General features: G+C 55.4%; 1 protein-coding gene across 15 annotated transcripts; it reads left to right on the top strand.

Moving 5' to 3' along the window:
- The first annotated feature begins 15 nt into the window (after window positions 1-15).
- SLC66A1 (solute carrier family 66 member 1) lies at window positions 16-17,047 on the top strand. Of its 15 annotated transcripts, XR_010148016.1 has the most exons (11): window positions 502-639; window positions 5,363-5,604; window positions 11,191-11,372; window positions 11,512-11,855; window positions 12,395-12,524; window positions 13,257-13,344; window positions 14,008-14,150; window positions 14,294-14,386; window positions 14,990-15,175; window positions 16,319-16,547; window positions 16,658-17,047. XR_010148016.1 is itself a non-coding variant. In XM_054680192.2 (10 exons), the coding sequence occupies exons 5-10, from the start codon at window positions 12,426-12,428 to the stop codon at window positions 16,388-16,390; spliced, it is 681 nt and encodes a 226-aa protein (XP_054536167.1). In that variant the 5' UTR covers window positions 502-639; window positions 5,363-5,604; window positions 11,191-11,346; window positions 11,512-11,581; window positions 12,395-12,425; the 3' UTR covers window positions 16,391-17,047. The 15 variants fall into 15 exon arrangements, 12 of the variants coding, with proteins under 12 accessions (XP_054536146.1, XP_063641624.1, XP_063641642.1 ...); XR_010148017.1 differs by lacking the exon at window positions 11,191-11,372 and having other exon boundaries at window positions 11,512-11,581; XM_054680192.2 differs by having other exon boundaries at window positions 11,191-11,346; window positions 11,512-11,581; window positions 16,319-17,047.
- The last annotated feature ends 2,503 nt before the right edge of the window (window positions 17,048-19,550 follow it).

Below are 19,550 nucleotides of genomic sequence, written 5' to 3'. Positions count from 1 at the left end.
CGTGGGGGCGGGGCCTGCGGTTCCCGCGGGGGCGGTGGCGCGCGGTCAGCTGACCCGGCGGGCCTTGACCCAGAAGCTGGGCCCTGGCGGCGGATCTGGACGTGGTGAGCCGGACCGGGGGCAGGTGGCAAACTCCACGGCTGGGGGTCGGGGCTCCTGGGCTTCCCTGCCACATCCTTCCAGCCCTCTCCTCCGGCCGCTGGACTGTCCCGGCTCCTGCGCCCTCCTTGTGGCGCGATATCGTGGGACGAGGCTCCGGGCCGGGACTGGGTGGCCCTCGGGAATCCGCAGCCAGTGGCCCCCCACCTCAAAGGCGACCAGCGCGGCCTCTCGAGCTGGCCTGGCCAGGAGTTGCCCTGCCCCGGCCGACCGGCCCCTTGGCATCTGATGGCTTCGTTTTTCCCGGGCCGGCCGGGCGAGGGGCCCTCGCGGCGCTGGCCCCAGCAGCTGTCCTATCATTATCCCTCCAAACAGGCGGCCCGCGCCGGGCTGAGTCACCAGGAGGGAGCTGTGGCCGAGGACGCCGAGGCCTGGAGTGGGTGGTAGCCCCGAGCTGGGACGCTCCTCCCTCCACAATCTCCCCAGGTCTGCAGGGACCGAGGGCCTGCCTACACTGCCTCCTCCCACGCCGTGCTTAGGGTAGGTTTCCAAACGTGTAAATGGAGAGTCTGAGTCTGGAAGTGTGAGGGGTCCCGGGCCTGGGTCACAGGTCATGTCTAATCAACGCTTACTGAAGGCGCCTGTGTGCCCGGACGCTGGAGGGGCTACAATGAGAACAAATAATAGTCATTTTGGGCTGTTGGTGTTGAGTGCCAGTGCCAGGCACCCTTGTAATCGCTTGGCCTGGATTGTCTCATTTAACTCTGCAGTCAGCCTAGGTGGTGGGTATTGCATTATTCCCCTACTTTTCAGATGAGAACTACGAAGCTCAATCACTTGAGTTCCAGACTGGTAGGCATCGGGCAGGTCTGTTCCAGAGTGCTTTTCTCCTCAACCCTGGGCTGTTCGAGCTCACAGCTTTCTCCCCTTCCTTTCTCCTTTCCTTCCTCTTCTCTCTCTTCCACCCTTTCTCCTTTCCTCACCCGTTTCCTCTCTTCTTCACTCTGTCCTTCTCTCTACCTCTCTCTTTGTCTCACTGTCTCTCAACATTTGCTGAACCTCTAGGTGTGTTTACACCTGGAGAATAAGAAATGCACAACCCAGGGTGGGGAGAGTACGTTTCAAAGACAGTGGTCGCAGAGGACGGTGGTAGCGTTCTTCAGGTGTGTGGACAAGGGGAGAGGAGGAGGTGGAAGGTCCTGTCCAGCCAGCTCTCATGGGGCATCTTTGAAAGGGCAGTTTAGAAGTGAGTCTTCTTATCTCATGACTAGGCCCTTGAAGGGGAGCAGGACACTTCTAGGGGAAGAGATGGCACGTGCAGAAGCCTGGAGACCTGAAATGACTGAAGACGTGGGTCAGGAGGCAGGAGATAAGGTTGGGAGGGCAGTTCTTGGAGTAACTTGAGGCCTAGCCTCAGGTAATTTGGACTTCATCCTGTAGACAAAGGTGGACACATGATTGGCTGTGATCATGTGCCCGAAGCATCCCTGACTCAGCTTGGGATCAGGGAGAGGAATTTGGGTGTGGCAGGAGATGTCATCTCCAGCCCAGCCTTTCTCAAAGTGCACTAGATGGAGCAGAATCGCTGGAGGGCTTCTTAAACCCAGAATCTCTAAGTTCCAGCCCAGGTGCACTGACTCCAGATTTTGAACATGCACCCCCCAAGGGTGATTCCAGGGTACCACTTCTGGGGTCCTTCCCATCCCTGAAGATGAGGTCAAGCTCCATTGCAACCTTGGACATCCATTTGCTCAGTGCTGTTTGAACAGGAAGTGGGCCCATGCCTGGCTTCTAGGTGACAGGAACTACACAGGATGGCCCTCAGAGCCAGGCCCTTCTGTTCAGGGATCAGGTGTGTCTCAGAGTGTCCCGAGCTCCACATTGCACATGGGTCCTGTCCAAGGTCAGGGGGCCACCCACCCAGTATCGTGGATCCATAAACCGAGGTACCTTCCTCAAGACAACCCCCCAACACGCACGCATACTGGGGTGCATCCATTTCATTTCCTCCTTAACCTAGGGAAAGGGGGAAGTGAGAGAGAGGCCGCAGGGGCCATAAACCAAGGTACCTTCCTCGAGACAACCCCCCAACACACACATGCTGAGATGTGTCCATTTCATTTCCTCCCTAACCTGGGGAAAGGGGGAAATGAGAGGGAGAGTCCCCAAGGTGGTTGAGATGCTGGACTCTCATCCTGAAAACAGTCGCTGCCATGTGTTGTCAGGCACAGGGCTGAGAGCTTTATGTGCATTTAGTCAGGGCAGCTGCCCCAAGGAGTGAGTGTCTTTAGCCCCATTTTATAGACAGGCTCAGGCAGGTTAATTCACTTCCAAGGCTGCTCAGCCTCACCTGTCAAATGAGCACAGTATACCCAACCTTGCTGGGGAGTGGTGAGGATGGCAGTGGATGAGCTGCAGCCTTGTGTTCAGACTCTGCAAGGGGGTGTGGGGGTGCACCCCAGTTGGGAGTGGTGGCTGAGAACATGAGGACTTGATTTGAAATGCCTTTGGCCTTGCAAACGTGTAGTTCTCACCTGGACTATATGGTTTTTTTGTTTGTGTTTTGTTTTGTTTTTGAGAGTCTTGCTCTGTCACCCAGTTGGAGTGCAATGGCGCGATCTCAGCTCACTGCAACCTCTGCCTCCTGGGTTCAAGTGATTCTCCTGCCTCAGCCTCCTGAGTAGCTGGGATTACAGGCACGCACCCACCATGCCTGGCTAATTTTTGTATTTTTGATAGAGATGGTGTTTCACCATGTTGGCCAGGCTGTTCTCCAGCTCCTGAGCTCAAGTGATCCAACTGCCTTGGCCTCCCAAAGTGCTGGGATTACAAGTGTGAACCACTGCGCCCGGCCACACCTGGACTATATGTTAATTTGGAGTGGCCTTTCAGGGGCCGGAGATGGGACATCAGGTGAAGACTTCCAACATCATCTGTGCTGATGGTCCCCCAGGTGGGCCACGAAGACACAGGGAAGAGGCTTTCAGCCTCCCTACCTGTGCCGGGAGCCTCCCTACCTGTGCTGGGCCCTGGAGGTAGTCCAGTGAGCTGGGCTGACAGTGACCTGGGGCACCCTTACCTTCAGGTCCAGGGCCTCTGCCCACAGCGAGTCACATTAGGGCTGAGGGTCTACGGCTTCCTGAGAGGAGGTGCTGACTCACTTCCTTTCCCTCCTGGTGCTCCCTGGTCTCTGTGTCCTCAGCAGTTCTGTGGGGCCAGCCAGGGACTAGCTGGGGAGCCCAGGCCTCCTGACACAAGTGGGAATGAAGGCAGCTAGAGACAGCCCCCGCCTGGATGAGGAAATCCCCTCTGAGCACAGGGAAAAAAGAGGAAGCCCACTTTCTGGCTGTGCAGTCATGCCAGACCACAGAGGCTTCTCTGTCTCTCTCTCTCCCTCCCTCTCTCTCTCTCGAGCCACAGAAGCCTTCTGCTTCGCTGGTGACAGATGGACCTGAGGCGGGCGGTGTGGCAGGTGGCTGTGAGCAGGGGTGTAGGTCTGAGTCTTGGGTTTGACTCTGTAGCTTCCTGGCTGGGTGGCACTGGCACATCACTTCCGCACTCTGGCTCAGGCTCCTTGTGGATATCAGTGGTCCCCACTTCATAGTTGCTGTGAAGATGCAACATGAGTGCATGCAGGATGCTTGGCTCACCGGTCCGAGCTGTGGTGACGATCACTGATGGAGATGGCCCAGCCGAGCCTCACTTTCCCTCCCTCCTCTAAGGTGTCACGCAGGCAATGACTGCTCTACTCACTGTCCAGGGTGCCCGGGTAGCGGGAGAGGCCTGCCCTGCCCACCCCTGCGATCAGCCATATTCTGGCTTTGTCAGTGTGACGGTGGGGAGGTGGCTGTGGACTCCCTGCTGGTAGGCATCCCCCCCACACTCTGTGAGCTCCTGGGAGAATACAGGCTGCATCGTCCCAAACTTGAGTCCTTGTCATTCATGCAACCGCGGGGATCCCTTGCTCCTCTTCTCCACTTGCCTCATCTGTGTGGGGCAACTCTTTATGGTTTGTGTGTGTGTGTGTGTGTGTATGTGTGTGTGTGTGTGTTTTCTTTTAAGACAGGGTTCAGCTCTGTCGCCCAGGCTGGAGTGCAGTGGCGTGATCATGGCTTGCTCTGCAACCTCCACTTCCTGGGCTCAAGCGATTCTTCCACCTCAGCCTCCTGAGTAGCTAGCTGGGACTACAAGCGTGTGCCACTACACCTGGCTAATTTTTGAATTTTTCATAGAGACAGCGTTGCCCAGCCTGTTCTCGAACTCCTGGGCTCAAGTAATCTTTCCCACCTCAGCCTCCTAGAGTGCTGGCACAGTGCCCAGCCCTTATTTTGTTGTTGTTTTGACACAGGGTCTTGCTCTGTCATCCAGGCTGGAGTGCATTGGTGAGATCGTGGCTCTCTATAGCCTGTACCTCCTGGGCTCAAGTGATCCCCCCACCTCAGCCTCCTGAGTAGCTTGGACCAGAGGTGCACACCACCATGTTTGGCTAATTTTTGTATTTCTTTTCTTTTCTTTTTCTTTCTTTCTTTCTTTCTTTCTTTCTTTTTTTTTTTTTTTAGAGGGAGTCTCGCTCTGTCACCTCTTTTTTTTTTTTTTTTTTTTGAGATGGGGTCTTGTTATGTTGCCCAGGCTGCCCGGCTGGTCTCAGTCTCTTGGGCTCAAGCTGTCCTCCCGCCTTGGCCTCCCAAATTGTGGGGATTACTGGCATGAGCCATCGTTCGTGGCTACAACCTGCTTTAAATTAGATGAACTTGATGGGCCTGGCCTCAGCAGATCCTTAGAGAGTAATTTACAATAATAACAAGAAATTAGGAACACCCTAAGTGTTCAAGAGTCATAGGAAAAGGTAACATCGAGGGCTCAGTTCGACACTGTGTATGAACTCACTGAACCCACACAACAGCTGTATGTGGGAGGCAGCACTGTGATGACCCCATTTACAGATGAGAGGGCTCAGGCACAGAAAGGCTGAGTCTTTGCCCAAAGTCTAGCATGAATGGGTGATGAAGCAGGGATTTGAACACACCCGTCCCTTCTGCAGATCCAGCACGCTGCCTGCATGTGTCTGTAGTTGGCGTGTGTTTGCTGTGATCTGTGCACCTGGGGGCTGATTGGGTCCTGGTGGGTGAAGATTATGTCTTTGCCCTTCTCTGGCTCAGGGCCAGGAGCCCCGTGAAAAGGCTGGGATGAGCTTAGTTTGGGATGACCATGAATAGGACCTGGACCTCCCAGTGCTGAAAGCCTCCTCTCTTTCTCCCTGTAGAACCCTTGCTGGCCTCAGAACACCAGCGCCCTCCTTCTGGTGCAGCCCTGCCTGGCCGGGGGCCCCTCCTCCACAGCCATGGTCTGGAAGAAACTGGGCTCCCGCAACTTCTCCAGCTGCCCCAATGGCTCCATCCAGTGGATATGGGATGTGTTGGGTGAATGTGCCCAGGACGGCTGGGACGAGGCCAGCGTGGGCCTGGGCTTGATCTCCATTCTCTGCTTTGCTGCATCTACCTTCCCGTGAGTAGTGTCTTGGTGGCAGGACCAGGGCAGGGCTGTGGGGTTGAGGCAGTGGCTCCAGCTACTGCTCAGTGAGGGGTTGTCTGGTGGGCCACGGGCCTCTCCAGACTAGAGGCTGGGGTGTGTTCCCTCAACAGGGACCTGCACTGATTGCTACCACAGGTCAGACCTAGTGCTGGGCAGTGCTGATGCAGAGATCATCACCTTTGCAACAGTTTATTGAGTGCCCACCATATACCTGGCTTGCTTCTAAGCACTTGCCATATTTCTACCTCATTTAATCCTCACAACAACCTTGTGAAACAGGGACAGTTACCATCCATCTATTTTATAGATGAGGGATCCAAAACCCAGAGAAGTTAAGCAATTTGCTTTAGGTCACACAGCTGGTCAGAGATGGGGCGTGAGAGTGGGAGGGCTGGGATGCATCAAACACAACCTCTGTCCTCCAGACTTTGACAGTCTGGTGGTGGAGATAGCAGCAGTGAACACAACATCGCGTGGCCGCTGCCATGATCAGGGAGTGAGGACATGCTGCACAGGGGTCAAGAGCATCCTGACCTGGGCATGTCACCTCACTGCTCTGAGCCTCAGTTTCCTTGCTTGTGTCATGAAAATATTGTTACCTAACTAGATGGTTGCTGTGAGGATGGCATGAGGGTGTGTAGGGAGAGCTGCCCACTCAGGGCCTTCACACAATGTTTGCACAAGCCTGAAAGCTGTCAGTGGTGACACTGCTAGTATTTCATTACATGAAGCACAGAAGAGGGACACCCACCTGATCTGCAGAGGCGGAAGAAGATTACAGTCAGGAAGGACCTGGAGGCCAGGCACAATGGTTCACGCCTGTAATCCCAGCACATTGGGAGGCCGAGGCAGGAGGATCACTTGAGGTCGGGAGTTTGAGACCAGCCTGGCCAACACAGTGAGACCCCCATCTCTACCAAAAAAAAAAAAAATTAAAATTAAAAACAAAAAAGAAGGGAGTTGGAGGTGTTGGCCTCTAGGCTAAAAGCCGAGGATAGGACAGCATTGGGGGTGAGAGCCAGGGGCTGAGTGTGGAAGAGCAGTTCAGGCAGAGGAAGCAGCAGATGTACAGAGAAGGGGCAGCTGCGTTTATATGGTGGACAGAGTGTGTGGGGGTCAGGGAAGGGAGAGGTGAGGTCACAGGAGTCATCAAAGGCTCTGTGGCCTAAGCGGCATGCTCTGCTCTTAAGAAATGTGCTCTTTATCCTAAGGGATAAAGACAAGGGTTTGATCAGGGGCTTGACATTGTTTTAACAGCTTTATTGGGAGAGAATTCGCATTTCATGCAATTAACCCATTCAGTGTACAATCATTGGTTTTAGTATAGCCAGAGTTGTGTAACTGTCACCACAACTAATTTTAGGACATTTTCGTTAGCCCACATGAAAACCCATGCCCATCAGCAGTCATTCTTCATTTCTCCCGGAACCTCTCAGTCCCTGCCAGCCACTAGTCTACTTTCTGTCTCTGTTGATTTGCCTTTTCTGGACATTTCATGATTCATATAAATGGAATCACACAGGACCTGTTGTGATTGGCTTCTTTCACTTAACATAATGTCTTCAAGATTCATCCATGTCATAGCATGTATCAGATCAGTACTTCAGTCCTTTTTGTGGCCGAATACTGTTTTACTCTGTGTATAGCACATTTGGTTATCCATTCATCCACTGATGGACATTGGGTTGTTTCTACTTTGTAGCCATTATGATTAATGTTGCTGTGCACATTCATGTTTTTTTTTTGTTTTTTTTTTTTGCCTGGTGAGTGGCTCACGCCTGTAATGCTAGCACTTTGGGAGGCTAAGGCGGGCAGATCGCCTGAGGGCAGGAGTTCAAGACCAGCCTGGCCAACATGGTGAAACTCCATCTCTACTAAAAATACAAAAATTAGCGGGGTGTGGTGGCGCGTGCCTGTGGTCCCAGCTGCTCGGGAGGCTGAGGCAGGGGAATCGCTTGAGCCCACCAGGCAGAGGCTGCAGTGAGCCAGGATTGCACTACTGCACTCCAGCCTGGGGGACAAGAGAGAGTCTCCGTCTCTTTTCTTTTTGAGACAAGGTCTCACTCTGGTCCCCCAGGCTGGAGTGCGGTGGTGCAATCTTGGCTCACTGCAGCCTCTGCCTGGCGTGCTCAAGAGATTCCCCTGCCTCAGCCTCCCGAGTAGCTGGGAATACAGGCACGCACCACCATGCCTGGCTAATTTATGTATACATTTTTGGTAGAGCTGGGGCTTCACCATGTTGCCCAGGCTGGTCTTGAACTCCTGAGCTCAAGTGATCCTCCTCCCTCAGCATTCCAAAGTGCTGGGATTATAGGTATGAGCCATGGTGCCCGACCTTCAGGTATGAGTTTTTGTGGGGAAATATGTTTTTATTTCTTGAGTATATACCTAGGAGGAGAATTTCTGGGTCCTATGTTAACTCTAAGTTTAGCCTTTTGAGGATTTGTCAGACTATTTTTCAAAGCAGCTGCATCATTTTACTTTCCCACCAAAAGCATATGAAGGCTCCAGTTTCTCCAAATCCTCCTCAACACTGGTGGCCTGTCTTTTTTTTTTTTTTTTTTTTGACAGTCTCGCTCTGTCGCCCAGGCTGGAGAGTGGTGGCGCGATCTCGGCTCACTGCAAGCTCTGCCTCCCGGGTTCACGCCATTCTCCTGCCTCAGCCTCCCGAGTAGCTGGGACTACAGGCGCCTGCCACCACGCCTGGCTAATTTTTTGTATTTTTTTAGTAGAGACGGAGTTTCACCGTGTTAGCCAGGATGGTCTCGATTTCCTGACCTTGTGATCCGCCCGCCTTGGCCTCCCAAAGTGCTGGGGTTACAGGCGTGAGCCACCGCGCCTGGCCTCACTTCTTTTTTTTTTTGAGACGTAGTCTCGCTCTGTTGCCCAGGCTGGAGTGCAGTGGTGCAGTCTTGGCTCACTGTAACCTCTGCCTCCCGGGTTCAAGCGATTCTCCTGCCTCAGCCTCCTGAGTAGCTGGGACTACAGGCGCCTCCCACCACACCCAGCTAATTTTTGTATTTTTAGTAGAGACAGAGTTTCACCATGTTGGCCAGGCTGGTCTCAAACTCCTGATCTCAGGTGATCTGCCTGCCTCAGCCTCTCAAAGTGCTGAGATTACAACTGTGAACCACCCTGCTCGGCCGTCTTTTCACTTTCTCGATTGTGTCCTTTGAAGCATAAAAATTTTAAATTTTGATGATGTCCAGTTTATTTTTTCTCTTTTGTTTCTTGTGGTTTTGGTGTCATATCTAAGAAACCACTGCCAAATGCAGATAACAAAGATTTATCCTTATCTCTTCTTTTTTTTTTTTTTTTTTTTTTTGAGACACGGTCACGCTCTGTCCCCCAGGCTGGAGTGCAGTAGTGTGATCACATAGCTCATTGCAACCTTGACCTTCTGTGCTCAAGCAGCCCTCCCACCTCAGCCTCTTGAGTAACTGGGACCACAGACGTGCACCACTAAACCTTGCTAATTGAAATTTTTTTTTTTTTGGTAGAGACAAGGTCTCACTGTATTGTCCAGGCTGGTCTCAAACTCCTAGATTTAAGCAATCCTCCTGTCTCAGCCTCCAAAGTGTTGGGGTTCGAGCATGAGCCATTGTGCCCAGCATCTCTTGTTCTAAGTGTTACATAGATGTAACTCTTACATTTAGGTGTTTGATCCATTTTGTAAATGATGTGAAGTAGGAGTCCAACCTCATTTTTTTTTTTTTTTTCTTGAGACACAGTCTTGCTCTGTTGTTCAGGCTGGAGTGCAGTGGTGCGATCTCAGCTCACTGCAACCTCCACCTCTTGGGCTGAAGTGATTCTCCTACCTCAGCCTCCTGAGTAGCTGGGATTACAAGCATGTGCCACCATGCCTGGCAAATTTTTGCATTTTTAGTAAAGAAGGGGTTTCACCATGTTGGCTAGGCTGGTCTCGAACTCCTGACCTCAGGTGGTCTACCTGCCTCAGCCTCCAAAAGTGCTGGGATTACAGGCATGAGCCACCACACATGTGGATATCCAGTTGTCCCAGCGCCAGGTGTTGAAAAGACTGTCCTTCCCCATTGATTTCTCTGGGCACCCTATCAGAGGCTTGATGTTTCTACTGAGTTACCTTGTTCCAGGTGCCATGTTGGGTGTGGTGCAAGTAAGCCAAACAGACACTGTCCTTGCCTTTGGAGAGCTTCCATTCTGGTACCCTTGAAAAGATAATCTGGGAGTGATGGGGAGGAAGGAGCAGAGTGACAGAGAGTGGAGGCAGGGAGGCCACCTTGGAGGCTGTGGAAGCCTTCAGCAAGCATCAATGGTGGGGGGATTGGAGAGGCCCTCACCAGGCAGACTGGACGGGTGTAGGTGACTGATGGGGCCAAGGGCGGGAGGCTCCCTGTCCGGGGGTGAGAGCTTCCTCAGGACTATCTGAGGAGCTGGCTGAGGATCCCCTTTTCTGCCTGGGCTGGTTGATTAACCAGGGAGGGGATTGGAGGCCTGGGAGAGAGCCCTAAGTGATGGAGAGAGGGTGGCTGCCCCCCTGGTCTTCCCTAGGACTCAGTCTCTCCTGAGTGGGACAGAATCACTTTCCTGCAATTGATGAAGACAAGTCGAGTCATAGCATCTTAGGAGGAGCTTTACTGTAAGGGATAAACCTTGATTAAGGGCCTTCTCAGTGCTGGGCCTATGCTAGTCACTCCCCCTGTCCTCAGGAAACTTGAGGGAATCTGGGAGGGACGGGGATGTCAAGTGTTACAAAGGAGGAAGGAGAAGATGCCAGCGGAGCTCGTGTCAGGGGAGGCCCAGAGGAGGAACCGACATTTCCTGAGACGGGAAAGATGACTCCGAGGTCTCTGGGCCTGAGGAGGGGTGAGTGGGACATCTGAGACCAGAGCTGGGAGGAAGAGAGAGCCATCCTGGGGCGGCAAGCCTGGGGCCTTGCAAGGATCCCCTCACAGAATGGGGGCCTTTGTCCAACAGCACTGGAAGGCTCTGGCAGTTTTTGGTGACACTGGGGTTTTAGTTTTTTATTTGTTATTAAAGACAATTTTTTTTTTTTTTTTTTGAGACAAGGTCTCACTGTGTCATCCAGGCTGAGGTGCAGTGGTGCATTCATAACTCACTGCAGCCTCAACCTCTTGGGCTCAAGTGATCCTCCCACCTCAGCCTCTTGAGTAGCTGGGACCACAGGTCCCCACTCCATACTTGGCTAATTTTTTTTTTGGTAGAGACAGGGTCTTGCTGTGTTGCCCAGGCTGGTCTTGAACTTCTAGGCTCAAGTGATTCTCTTGCCTCAGCCTCCTGAAGTGCTGGGATTACAGGTGTGAGCTACCACGCCCAGCCTCCAAAGTGTTGGGATTATAGGCATAAGCCACTGCTTCTGGCTGAGATGGGGGTTTTAAAAAGATTTCTGAAAGGAGAGAGGCTTGTTAGGAGGCTGAGGGAGGCAGGTGGAAGGACTCGCTGTGGGAAGAACCCAGCCAATGCCGGTTTCTTAGTTTCTGGCTTGGATAATGGATGGGATGAGCTGCCATTTAGTTAGTTAGTTTCTTTGTTTCTTTTTATTTTCTTTTTTTGAGACAGGGTCTTGCTCTGTTGCCCAGGCTGGAGTACAGTGGTGTGATCTCGGCTTACTGCAACCTCCACCTCCTGACTTGAAGCAATTCTCATCCCTCAGCCTCCTGAACAGCTGGGATTACAGGCGTGCGCCACCATGCCTGGCTGATTTTTGTATATTTGGTAGAGATGGGGTTTCACCATGTTGGGTAGGCTGGTCTCGAACTTCTGGCCTCAAGTGATCCACCCTCCTCAACCTCCCAAAGTGTTGGGATTGCAGGTGTGAGCCACCGTGTCTGGCCACCATTTAGTTTCTTTCTATCTGTCTGTTTTCCTTCATGCATGCAGGTGGTTAAAGAGAAACTGGAACAGTAAATGGCAGTATGTATAATGGTTAAGAGCAAGACCGGACGCTCAGGTAGGGGTTGAATCTGAGTGGTATGGCACGGCTTCCTCCAGGCCCAGTGAGGAGGTCATCGTGGTAGACTGGACAGCACAGGTGTCTTGAGGACAGAATGAGTCAACACACATGCAGAGGGCTCAGAACTGCCCTGGGCCTTACTTAGTGCCACCGCCAGCTTTGGCCTCGTACCCACACCTGGCCAGAAGTCCTAAGAGGGTCCCAGCACCAAGAACCTTTGGGAAAACAGCCAGGGGACCAAAAGCCTACTACCTTGATAGTGGAGCTCCAGGTGCCTCAGCCCCGCCCTTCTCTGTTGCCCTCTAAGGAGAACTGGGCTGGGGTTCTGCCTGTCTTGGCTACAGCTGCTCCTGGAGACCCGGCGTGCCGAGGCCTTCGGCCCGCACGTCCCTTCCCCAGCACTGTTCTTGTTGCAGTGCCCTTCCCTGCATCCACAGGAGAAAGGATCCAGGGTTCTATGCAGCGGTTCTCAGGGCCCAACACAAAACTTCAGGACCCTACATAAGCCCCAGATCCCCACTGGAGACCCCAGGGTGTGGTAGAGGAGAATCTGAGTAAGGCTGGGGCTTTCCCTGGAGAGAAGCACAGCCGTAGAGTCCTCGGCTTAGAAGGGATTCCCCAGGGGACTCCTCCAAAGGGCCGAGAAGGCTTCTGAGGATCCCGCCCGTGGGGAGGATGGGCCGCCAGGCCACTTCCTCTCCATCGCCGCCTCGATCCCCATGGTCGTCTCCTCTGGGTGGTGTCCCCTATAAGGCGGCATCCCCTGTAAGGTGGCCTGAGCATGCGTCCCTTCCTTTTCCTCTTCCACAGCCAGTTCATCAAAGCCTACAAGACGGGCAACATGGACCAGGCGCTGTCCCTGTGGTTCCTCCTGGGCTGGATTGGCGGAGACTCCTGCAACCTCATCGGCTCCTTCCTTGCTGACCAGCTGCCCCTGCAGGTGGGCCGGTACCCGGGCAAGGTGGCGCTGCCCCTAACCCTGCCTCACCCTGCAGGGTTGCCTGAGGAGATGCCAGGCTCTTTGGCCCGCCTGGTCTCCAGAACCCTGACCCGTCATTCCATCTTGTGTGAGGGCCCCATCCTTCTGTCTGCCTAACTGTGACTGTGGGCAGGTCACTGCTCTTCTCTGGGCCTCAGTTTCCCCATCTGCAATATGAGCATGTCTAACAGGAAGGTTTCGGGGTCTTCCACCTCCAGGGTGCTGGAGTGCTGGCGAAGCTTTCAGAGGGTGGGCCCCTTGAGGAGAAAGGGAGTTTTTCTCTGGGAGGCCCAGATGCCATCCCGCTCCTGTGGGCAGGCAGAGCTGGGGCTCCCAATCAGGAAGGCATTGTCTTCCCATGTGGGACCAGAAAGTTCTGACTGCCCTGGTGTCAGGCCAAACCAGAGCCATCACTTCACCGCGGAGTCCCGCTTTGTCCTGACTGCTAGCGCTGACCACCAGCTCATTGGCCCCTCCTGGGCTAGATCCTTTCCTGGGTCTTTCACCCACCTGTTCTGTCATTCTGCCAGGTGGGAACTGGGAGTTCTTCCTTGCCAGATAAGGAAACAGAAGCTCAGAGAGGAGAAGTGACTTGGTCAGGGTCACCCAGCTGGGATATGACAGAGGGCTGCCGGGGCGTGGTCTCAGATCCTGGGACTGCGCCAACCCCTGGGCCTCCTGCATCTCTTACAGACCTACACGGCTGTGTATTATGTCTTGGCAGACCTGGTGATGCTGACGCTGTACTTTTACTACAAGTTCAGGACACGCCCCTCTCTGTGTGAGTATGGGGACCGCTCTCTGTCAGATGCTCTACCAGCAGCAGGGGGCAGTGGGGTGGGGGGGGGCGCCTGGAGTGTGGGAGGAAGCGGGTTTCCCATGGCTGGGTGATAACCCAAACCTCGGAAAGCCTTCCCTGGGCCTTATCTAAGAGCCTGAGCCTTAACTGGCCAAGATAGAGGCTTGAGGGCAGTGAGCGCGTCCTGGCCCAGACCACAGGCCGGTTCCTCTCGCCCAGGGGCTCGTTCAGCAGACACAGCTCCAGCTCCTCCTCTGTGTCCGGCCCTGGGCTTGGAGCTGGGGAAACGAGGGCAAGTCACACAGGCTGCCTCTGCCCCAGCCTTCAGGAGGAGCAGGAGACAAGGTCAGCTTGAGGCTACACGGACACGGGGAGGGACCTGGGGAGGAAGTTGTCTCATCAGCATTTCTGCTTCGTGTAACCCCCTCCTGACCTCCCTGCCCTCAGCGTTTCACCTTTATAACTCTAGGAGAAGGGTACTGTTGTTGTACCCATTTGACAGATGAAGAATGAAAGCTCAGAGAGGTTAGGTCACTTGCCCAAGGTCACACAGCCCCTGAGGGGCAAGGCCAGGACTTAGCACCCCCCCCTCCACAGCTGCCACTCAGCCATCTAACCTCAGCTTTCCTCCTGCCTTGTGTGCAGTGTCTGCCCCCATCAACTCCGTGCTGTTGTTCCTCATGGGGACGGCGTGCGCCACACGGCTGCTGAGCGCTGCTGGGCCCGTGGCTGCCCCTAGGGAAGCCTTCCGGGGGCGGGCGCTCCTGTCCGTGGAGTCGGGCAGCAAGGTGAGGCGTGGGCGTGGCGGTCGAAGGGATGGAGTCTGGCTCGTCCCCAGGGCTCTCCCCTGCACAGCCTCATGGGTGCTAAATGGGGTGGGGGATCACCTCTGGCTCCTACGAGACACCAAGTGCCCCCTTCTGCCCCACAGCCCTTCACCCGGCAGGAAGTCATTGGCTTCGTCATCGGCTCCATCTCCAGCGTGTTGTACCTGCTCTCCCGGCTGCCTCAGATCCGCACCAACGTGAGCCTCCAGCAGGGGCTGGGTGGGGCCAAGTAGAGGAGAGCCGGCCTGGCCACCCGGGCCCTCTGGGCTAAGGAGTAGCACAGCATAGGAGCCTTGGTTCAGAAAGTCTGGGCTACTCCCGCTGTTGGCTTGGGCAAGTTAATCCTATCTCCGAGCCTCCATTTCTGCTTCTGGAAAATGGGCGTGGCGTGGCCTGCCAGCCAGGCTACAAGAGGCCCATGTGTGTCTTGGGGGAGTGGGAGGTCAGGGGAAGGTGAGGGGCTGAGCTTGGAGGCCTGAGGGGAGAGGAGAAGCTGGGGAGTCGGGGAGGGGAGGCTTGCTGGGCAGCTAGAGCCTGTGTGGGGTGGAATGCAGGGTGGTGTGGGGCCACAGGCCTGGCACAGCCACGGTCTCCCGTGGACCTGGGCAGGGGCCTGGGGGGGCTTGTCTGTGGGTGGGAGGAGGCTCTTCTGTGTGTCGGGCCCATGTCCCTGGGCACCCAGGGAAAGATTGGCTCAGAGCAGGTGCACTGTGGTGGGGCAGGTGGACATGTGGACAGTTACAATCCAGAGTGACAAGAGGCCTGTTTGAGGTCTCTGACCTGACCTCCTCCTGCCCCAGTTCCTCCGGAAGTCCACCCAGGGGATCTCCTACTCTCTGTTCGCGCTGGTGATGCTGGGGAACACGCTGTATGGGCTGAGCGTGCTGCTCAAAAACCCCGAGGAGGGCCAGAGCGAGGGCAGCTACCTGCTGCACCACCTGCCCTGGCTTGTGGGCAGCCTGGGCGTGCTGCTGCTCGACACCATCGTATCCTTCAGGGCGTGTGGGGCAGGTGGCGGGGTGTGGGCAAGGAAGCTTCTGCCTGCACACAGCGTCAGCACTCATCCGTCTCTTCCTCCCTTCATCCATCCATCCATCCCTCCCTCCCTCCCTCCATCTGTTCACCCAGTCGTGCACACCTCCTGTGTGCCAGGCACCCAGCTGGACCCTGGAGCCATGAGTGGGCAAGAACAGCCATGAGTGCCTCAGAAGCTTACAGCCCAGCGGGGCACAGAGAGGACACAACGCTATCATCAAAGAATTACTTCATTGCAGTGGCACCAAGTGCTGCAGAGAAAAACAACAAGAGCGTCTAGCCAGGGACCGTCCTGGTTAGAGGGGCAGCAAAGGCCCGTATAAGTCTCATTGAACCTGTGACTTGACAGAGTAGGAGAAGTCAGGCGAAGGCAGGAGAGGAATGTTCCAGGCTGTGCAGACGAGAGCTGGAGTGTGGAGAGACACATGACTTGGTCAGACAAACCTGGGTTCAAATCCTGGCTCCTCCCCTGCTTCCTAGCTGTGTGACACAGGGCACACAGTCAACCTCTCTGTGCTGCCGTGTCTTCACCTCAGTTAACAGCCACTGTCTCGTCAGGATGTTGTGTAAGATGAGGTATCTGGAAACACTCCCCACAGGACCCCGTTTTCAGTGAGGGCTCAGAAAGTGTTTGCTGAATGGCTGTAAAGAGCGTTACCTGGGTCTCATTTGGGAGCGAGTAAACATGGCCTTTGTTTTAATATTTACTAAGTCCCTGCCGGGCGCAGGGAGGGGTGAAAGTTTAGGCTCTTGTGCCCCAAAACAGCCCAGCCACCTGGAAGCCTCCAGGACGCCACAGCTGAGAGCACGCGAAGATCCTGGGCCAGGGTCAAGGGAGGCTGCCGACGGGAAGGAGAAGTCAGTGCCAGGCTTGGAGACAGATGGAGCTTGGCTAGGGCTTGAGGAGCCGGGCAGAAGTTCTGAGTGGAGGGCACAGCTAAGGTAGCGGCTGGGAGGTTATGGCTGGCCCTTCCCACCTGCAGCGTGGGGGTGGGAGGGAGGGGAGAGGGAGGCAGCTCCCAGGAGTCGAAGGCCCCCAGGGGCAGGTCCAACCCAGTCTCTGCTCAGCTTGGCCTTAACGGCGACACCCCCAGATCTCCATCCAGTTCCTGGTGTACAGGCGCAGCACCGCCGCCTCGGAGCTTGAGCCCCTCCTCCCCAGCTGACCAGAGCCAGGCTGAGCGCAGGAGGACAGGCACCACCGGATGCCACACCAGGCAGGGGGAGGCGTGGACAGTGATGGTACGGCGGCCCTGCATCAGCCTGCGGGTGGCCTCTGGATCCTCCGTGGACCGAACCGTCCCCCCAGGAACACACCTTCAGGTAGACCCCGAAGCCTCGAGGCCGGGGCTGGAGCGGAGACCCCAGGGCCTCTCAGGAGACAGTGAGGCTGCCCCTCCTACCACCTACCTCATTCTGCCTACTCACCCCAGGGGCCACAGCCACAGCCTGCTGGACTCAGGACTGTCCTGTCAACTCCAGACAACCGAGTAAACAGGCCAGGTACGGTGGCTCGCACCTGTGATCCTAGCACTTTGGGAGGCCGAAGCGGGTGGACCACTTGACGTCCGTAGTTGGAGACCAGCCTGGCCAACATGGTGAAACCCCATCTCTACTAAAAATACAAAAATTAGCCAGGTGTGGTGGCGCACATCTGTAGTCCCAGCTACTTGGGAGGCTGAGGCAGGAGAATTGTTTGAACCTGGGAGACAGAGGTTGCAGTGAACCGAGATCGTGCCACTGTACTCCAGCCTGGGTGACAGAGTGAGACTCCGTCTCAAAAAAATAAAAAAGATAACCGAGGAAACGGTACCTCCCCATGAGACCTGCTTCTGTTGCTCCTTCCCCAAGGTGCTGAGGGATCGGGGCTGCTTTGGGGACCAGCGGTGGATGTGGATGGGGATTCAGGACGAGCTGAGCAGAGGGGACCGCATCTGCCTGCAGCCCTGGCCCAGCCTCCTGGGGCCTCTGGTTTCTTTAGTCTGCTTCTCCGGGCCCTCTCCTGACAGGCCCCACACCTTACTGTGGGGACATAACAGGGAGAGTGACTCCCCACGGGGAGCCTGCCCCTCGGTGTTCAGGAAGAAGCAGAATGGTTAAGGTTCTGTTGGATCTGGGTTCTCCATCGCAGTTCCTCAGTGCCTAGCTTATCTCATCTGTGAAATGGACAGTACTGTCATTTCCTGTGTCCTTTCAAGGATTACATAAGATGCTGACATTATGGAGTTTAGCCCCAGATCTGGCGCATAGTAAGGGCTCAATAAAGGTTAGTTTTGAGGACTTTTAGTTGGAGAAGAGGAGCAACCAGATCTTGGAGATCAGGGAGAGCCTCCTGGAGGAGGTGATAGGTCAGAAGGATGAGCGGGAGATATCACAGGGAAAGAGGGAGGATTGAAGGCAGGAGGAAGAAGTGGCGGGTACAGGAGCAAGGTGGGAGAGTGGAGAGGAGGGCAGAGCTGACCTCCGAGTGCTTCCTGGACCCGCAAACTCAGTGTTGTCCAGACCCTGTTTGTTTTATTTTTAAAATTTTTTAGCCCAGGCCGGAGTACAGTGGTGCGATCATAGCTCACTGCAGCCTCGAACTCCTAGCTTCCAGGGATCCTCCCACTCAGCCTCCCGAGGAGCTGGGACTACAGATGCGCACCACCATGCCTGGCTCCAGACCCTGTTCTGATTCCACTTTCCTGGGGGTCATGACCCTCAGGTGCCTGGAGCACAGAGACGCCAGCTCCCCACCTTGCTGGCCTGATCTCACCCCACACACCCAACCCTAGCTGTGGAAAACCAGAACCAGGGACTTGGGGTATCTGGTGGGGTAGTCTTGGGGAGAGACGCTGCATCCCAGAGTGGGCCTTGCCTTTAGGATCTCCCTTCCCAGCCCCGGAGAAGGGAAACGGCGCCATGGCCATTCTGGTGCCGCAGATCCTTTGTGAGCGCAGCCCTCCACTCGGCCTTTGCTGTGTCAGACACCGGGGCTGTGGTGAACCAGCTCCAAGGCCCTGCCTTCCAGGAGAGGAGATGGTTACCATGACCAGAAGGTAGAAATGTCAGGAAATGAGCAGATGAGACCAGCCCCAGGAGGATCAATCAGGGAGGACTTCTCAGAGGAGTGGCCTTTGAGCTGGATCTTGAAGGCAGAGGGGAGGGCAGTTCAGGAAAAGGGAGGGGCAGGTACAGAGGCCTAGAGGTGGGTGTCTCGGCTGCTTCCAAGGTGGGGCTGCTTACAAGGAGCCTTGAAAGCCACACCAATGCCAAGGACAAGGTCCTGGGGCACACCCAGCAGCAGCCCAGCAGCAGCCCAGCAGCAGGTGATGGGGTTTGGTCGGGTGAAGAGCCTTTTGCTAGAGAGAGGAGGCAAGGCACACCTCTGAGACCCAGGTGGGCAGAGAGGGCCAGTCTCCCCTGCCCCGTCCTCCTAGGGGACACCCACGGAGCCCAGGATGCCATCTGGCATGCAGCTGTTAGTTGCACACTTGCCATGTGCGGGCTGCGCCGCCTGCCATCAGTGCGCGAGATCTCCCCGTCTTCACAGCCAGCTCTGAGATGGGGGAGGTTTTTTTTTTTTTGACACAGAGTCTTGCTCTGCCGCCCAAGCTGGAGTGCAATGGTGTGATCTCAGCTCACTGCAACCTCCGCCTCCCGGGTTCAAGCGATTCTCCTGCCTCAACCTCCCAAGTAGCTGGGATTACAGGCGCCTGCCACCACGCTCAGCTAATTTTTGTATTTTTAGTAGAGACGGGGTTTCACCATGTTGGCCAGGCTGGTCTCGAACTCCTGACCTCAGGTGATCTGCTTGCCTCAGCCTCCCAAAGTGCTGGGATTACAGGTGTGCCACCTCGCCCGGCCAAGATGGGAGTATTCTTATGGCCATTTTACAGATGGGAGAACAGGCTCAGCACAATTGAGCAGCTTGCCCAGCTAGGAGCAGCAGCAACATGAGACCCTCCAGCTTTGGAAGCCACCCCACACCTGGCCAACGCTGGCGACCCGTGTCCCCTTCCTCCATCCTTGCTGGGGGGCCCATGGCTTGTGGCAGTTCAGCTTCACCCTCAGGAGTGGCCCGAACCCTGCTGGACCCAGGCTCCCTTCTCACCATCCTGAATAGCGACTTTCCTGAGCCTCTGGCCCTGCCGAGATTTCAGGATAAGTTACCCCCAGGCCCGAAGCCCCAGCTTGCCCTGGCCTGTGCCTGCCTCAGGTGCCAGCCAGATGTCTCGCTCCACCTGGGTCTGGGACCTGGCTCCACACCAGTTACCTGGGACCAGTAGGTGCCCTTCCAGCCTGAAGATCTGGGGGCACAGTATAGCCACATGAGCACCAAGTGTA

Source organism: Pan troglodytes, chromosome 1 (genome assembly GCF_028858775.2).
Source record: "Pan troglodytes isolate AG18354 chromosome 1, NHGRI_mPanTro3-v2.0_pri, whole genome shotgun sequence".
NCBI lineage: Eukaryota > Metazoa > Chordata > Mammalia > Primates > Hominidae > Pan > Pan troglodytes.
Note: the sequence above shows the minus strand (reverse complement) of the source record. Positions and strands in the feature narration are given on the sequence as shown.

What these genes read in the sequence shown, in the direction of transcription:
- SLC66A1 (XM_054680171.1), top strand. Translation starts at nt 5,441, where the DNA reads ATGGTCTGGAAGAAACTGGGCTCCCGCAACTTCTCCAGCTGCCCCAAT. An exon ending in CTGACCAGCTGCCCCTGCAG is followed by an intron (nt 12,525 to 13,256) that starts GTGGGCCGGTAC and finishes CATCTCTTACAG; the next exon opens with ACCTACACGGCTGTGTATTA. An exon ending in TGCCTCAGATCCGCACCAAC is followed by an intron (nt 14,387 to 14,989) that starts GTGAGCCTCCAG and finishes CTCCTGCCCCAG; the next exon opens with TTCCTCCGGAAGTCCACCCA.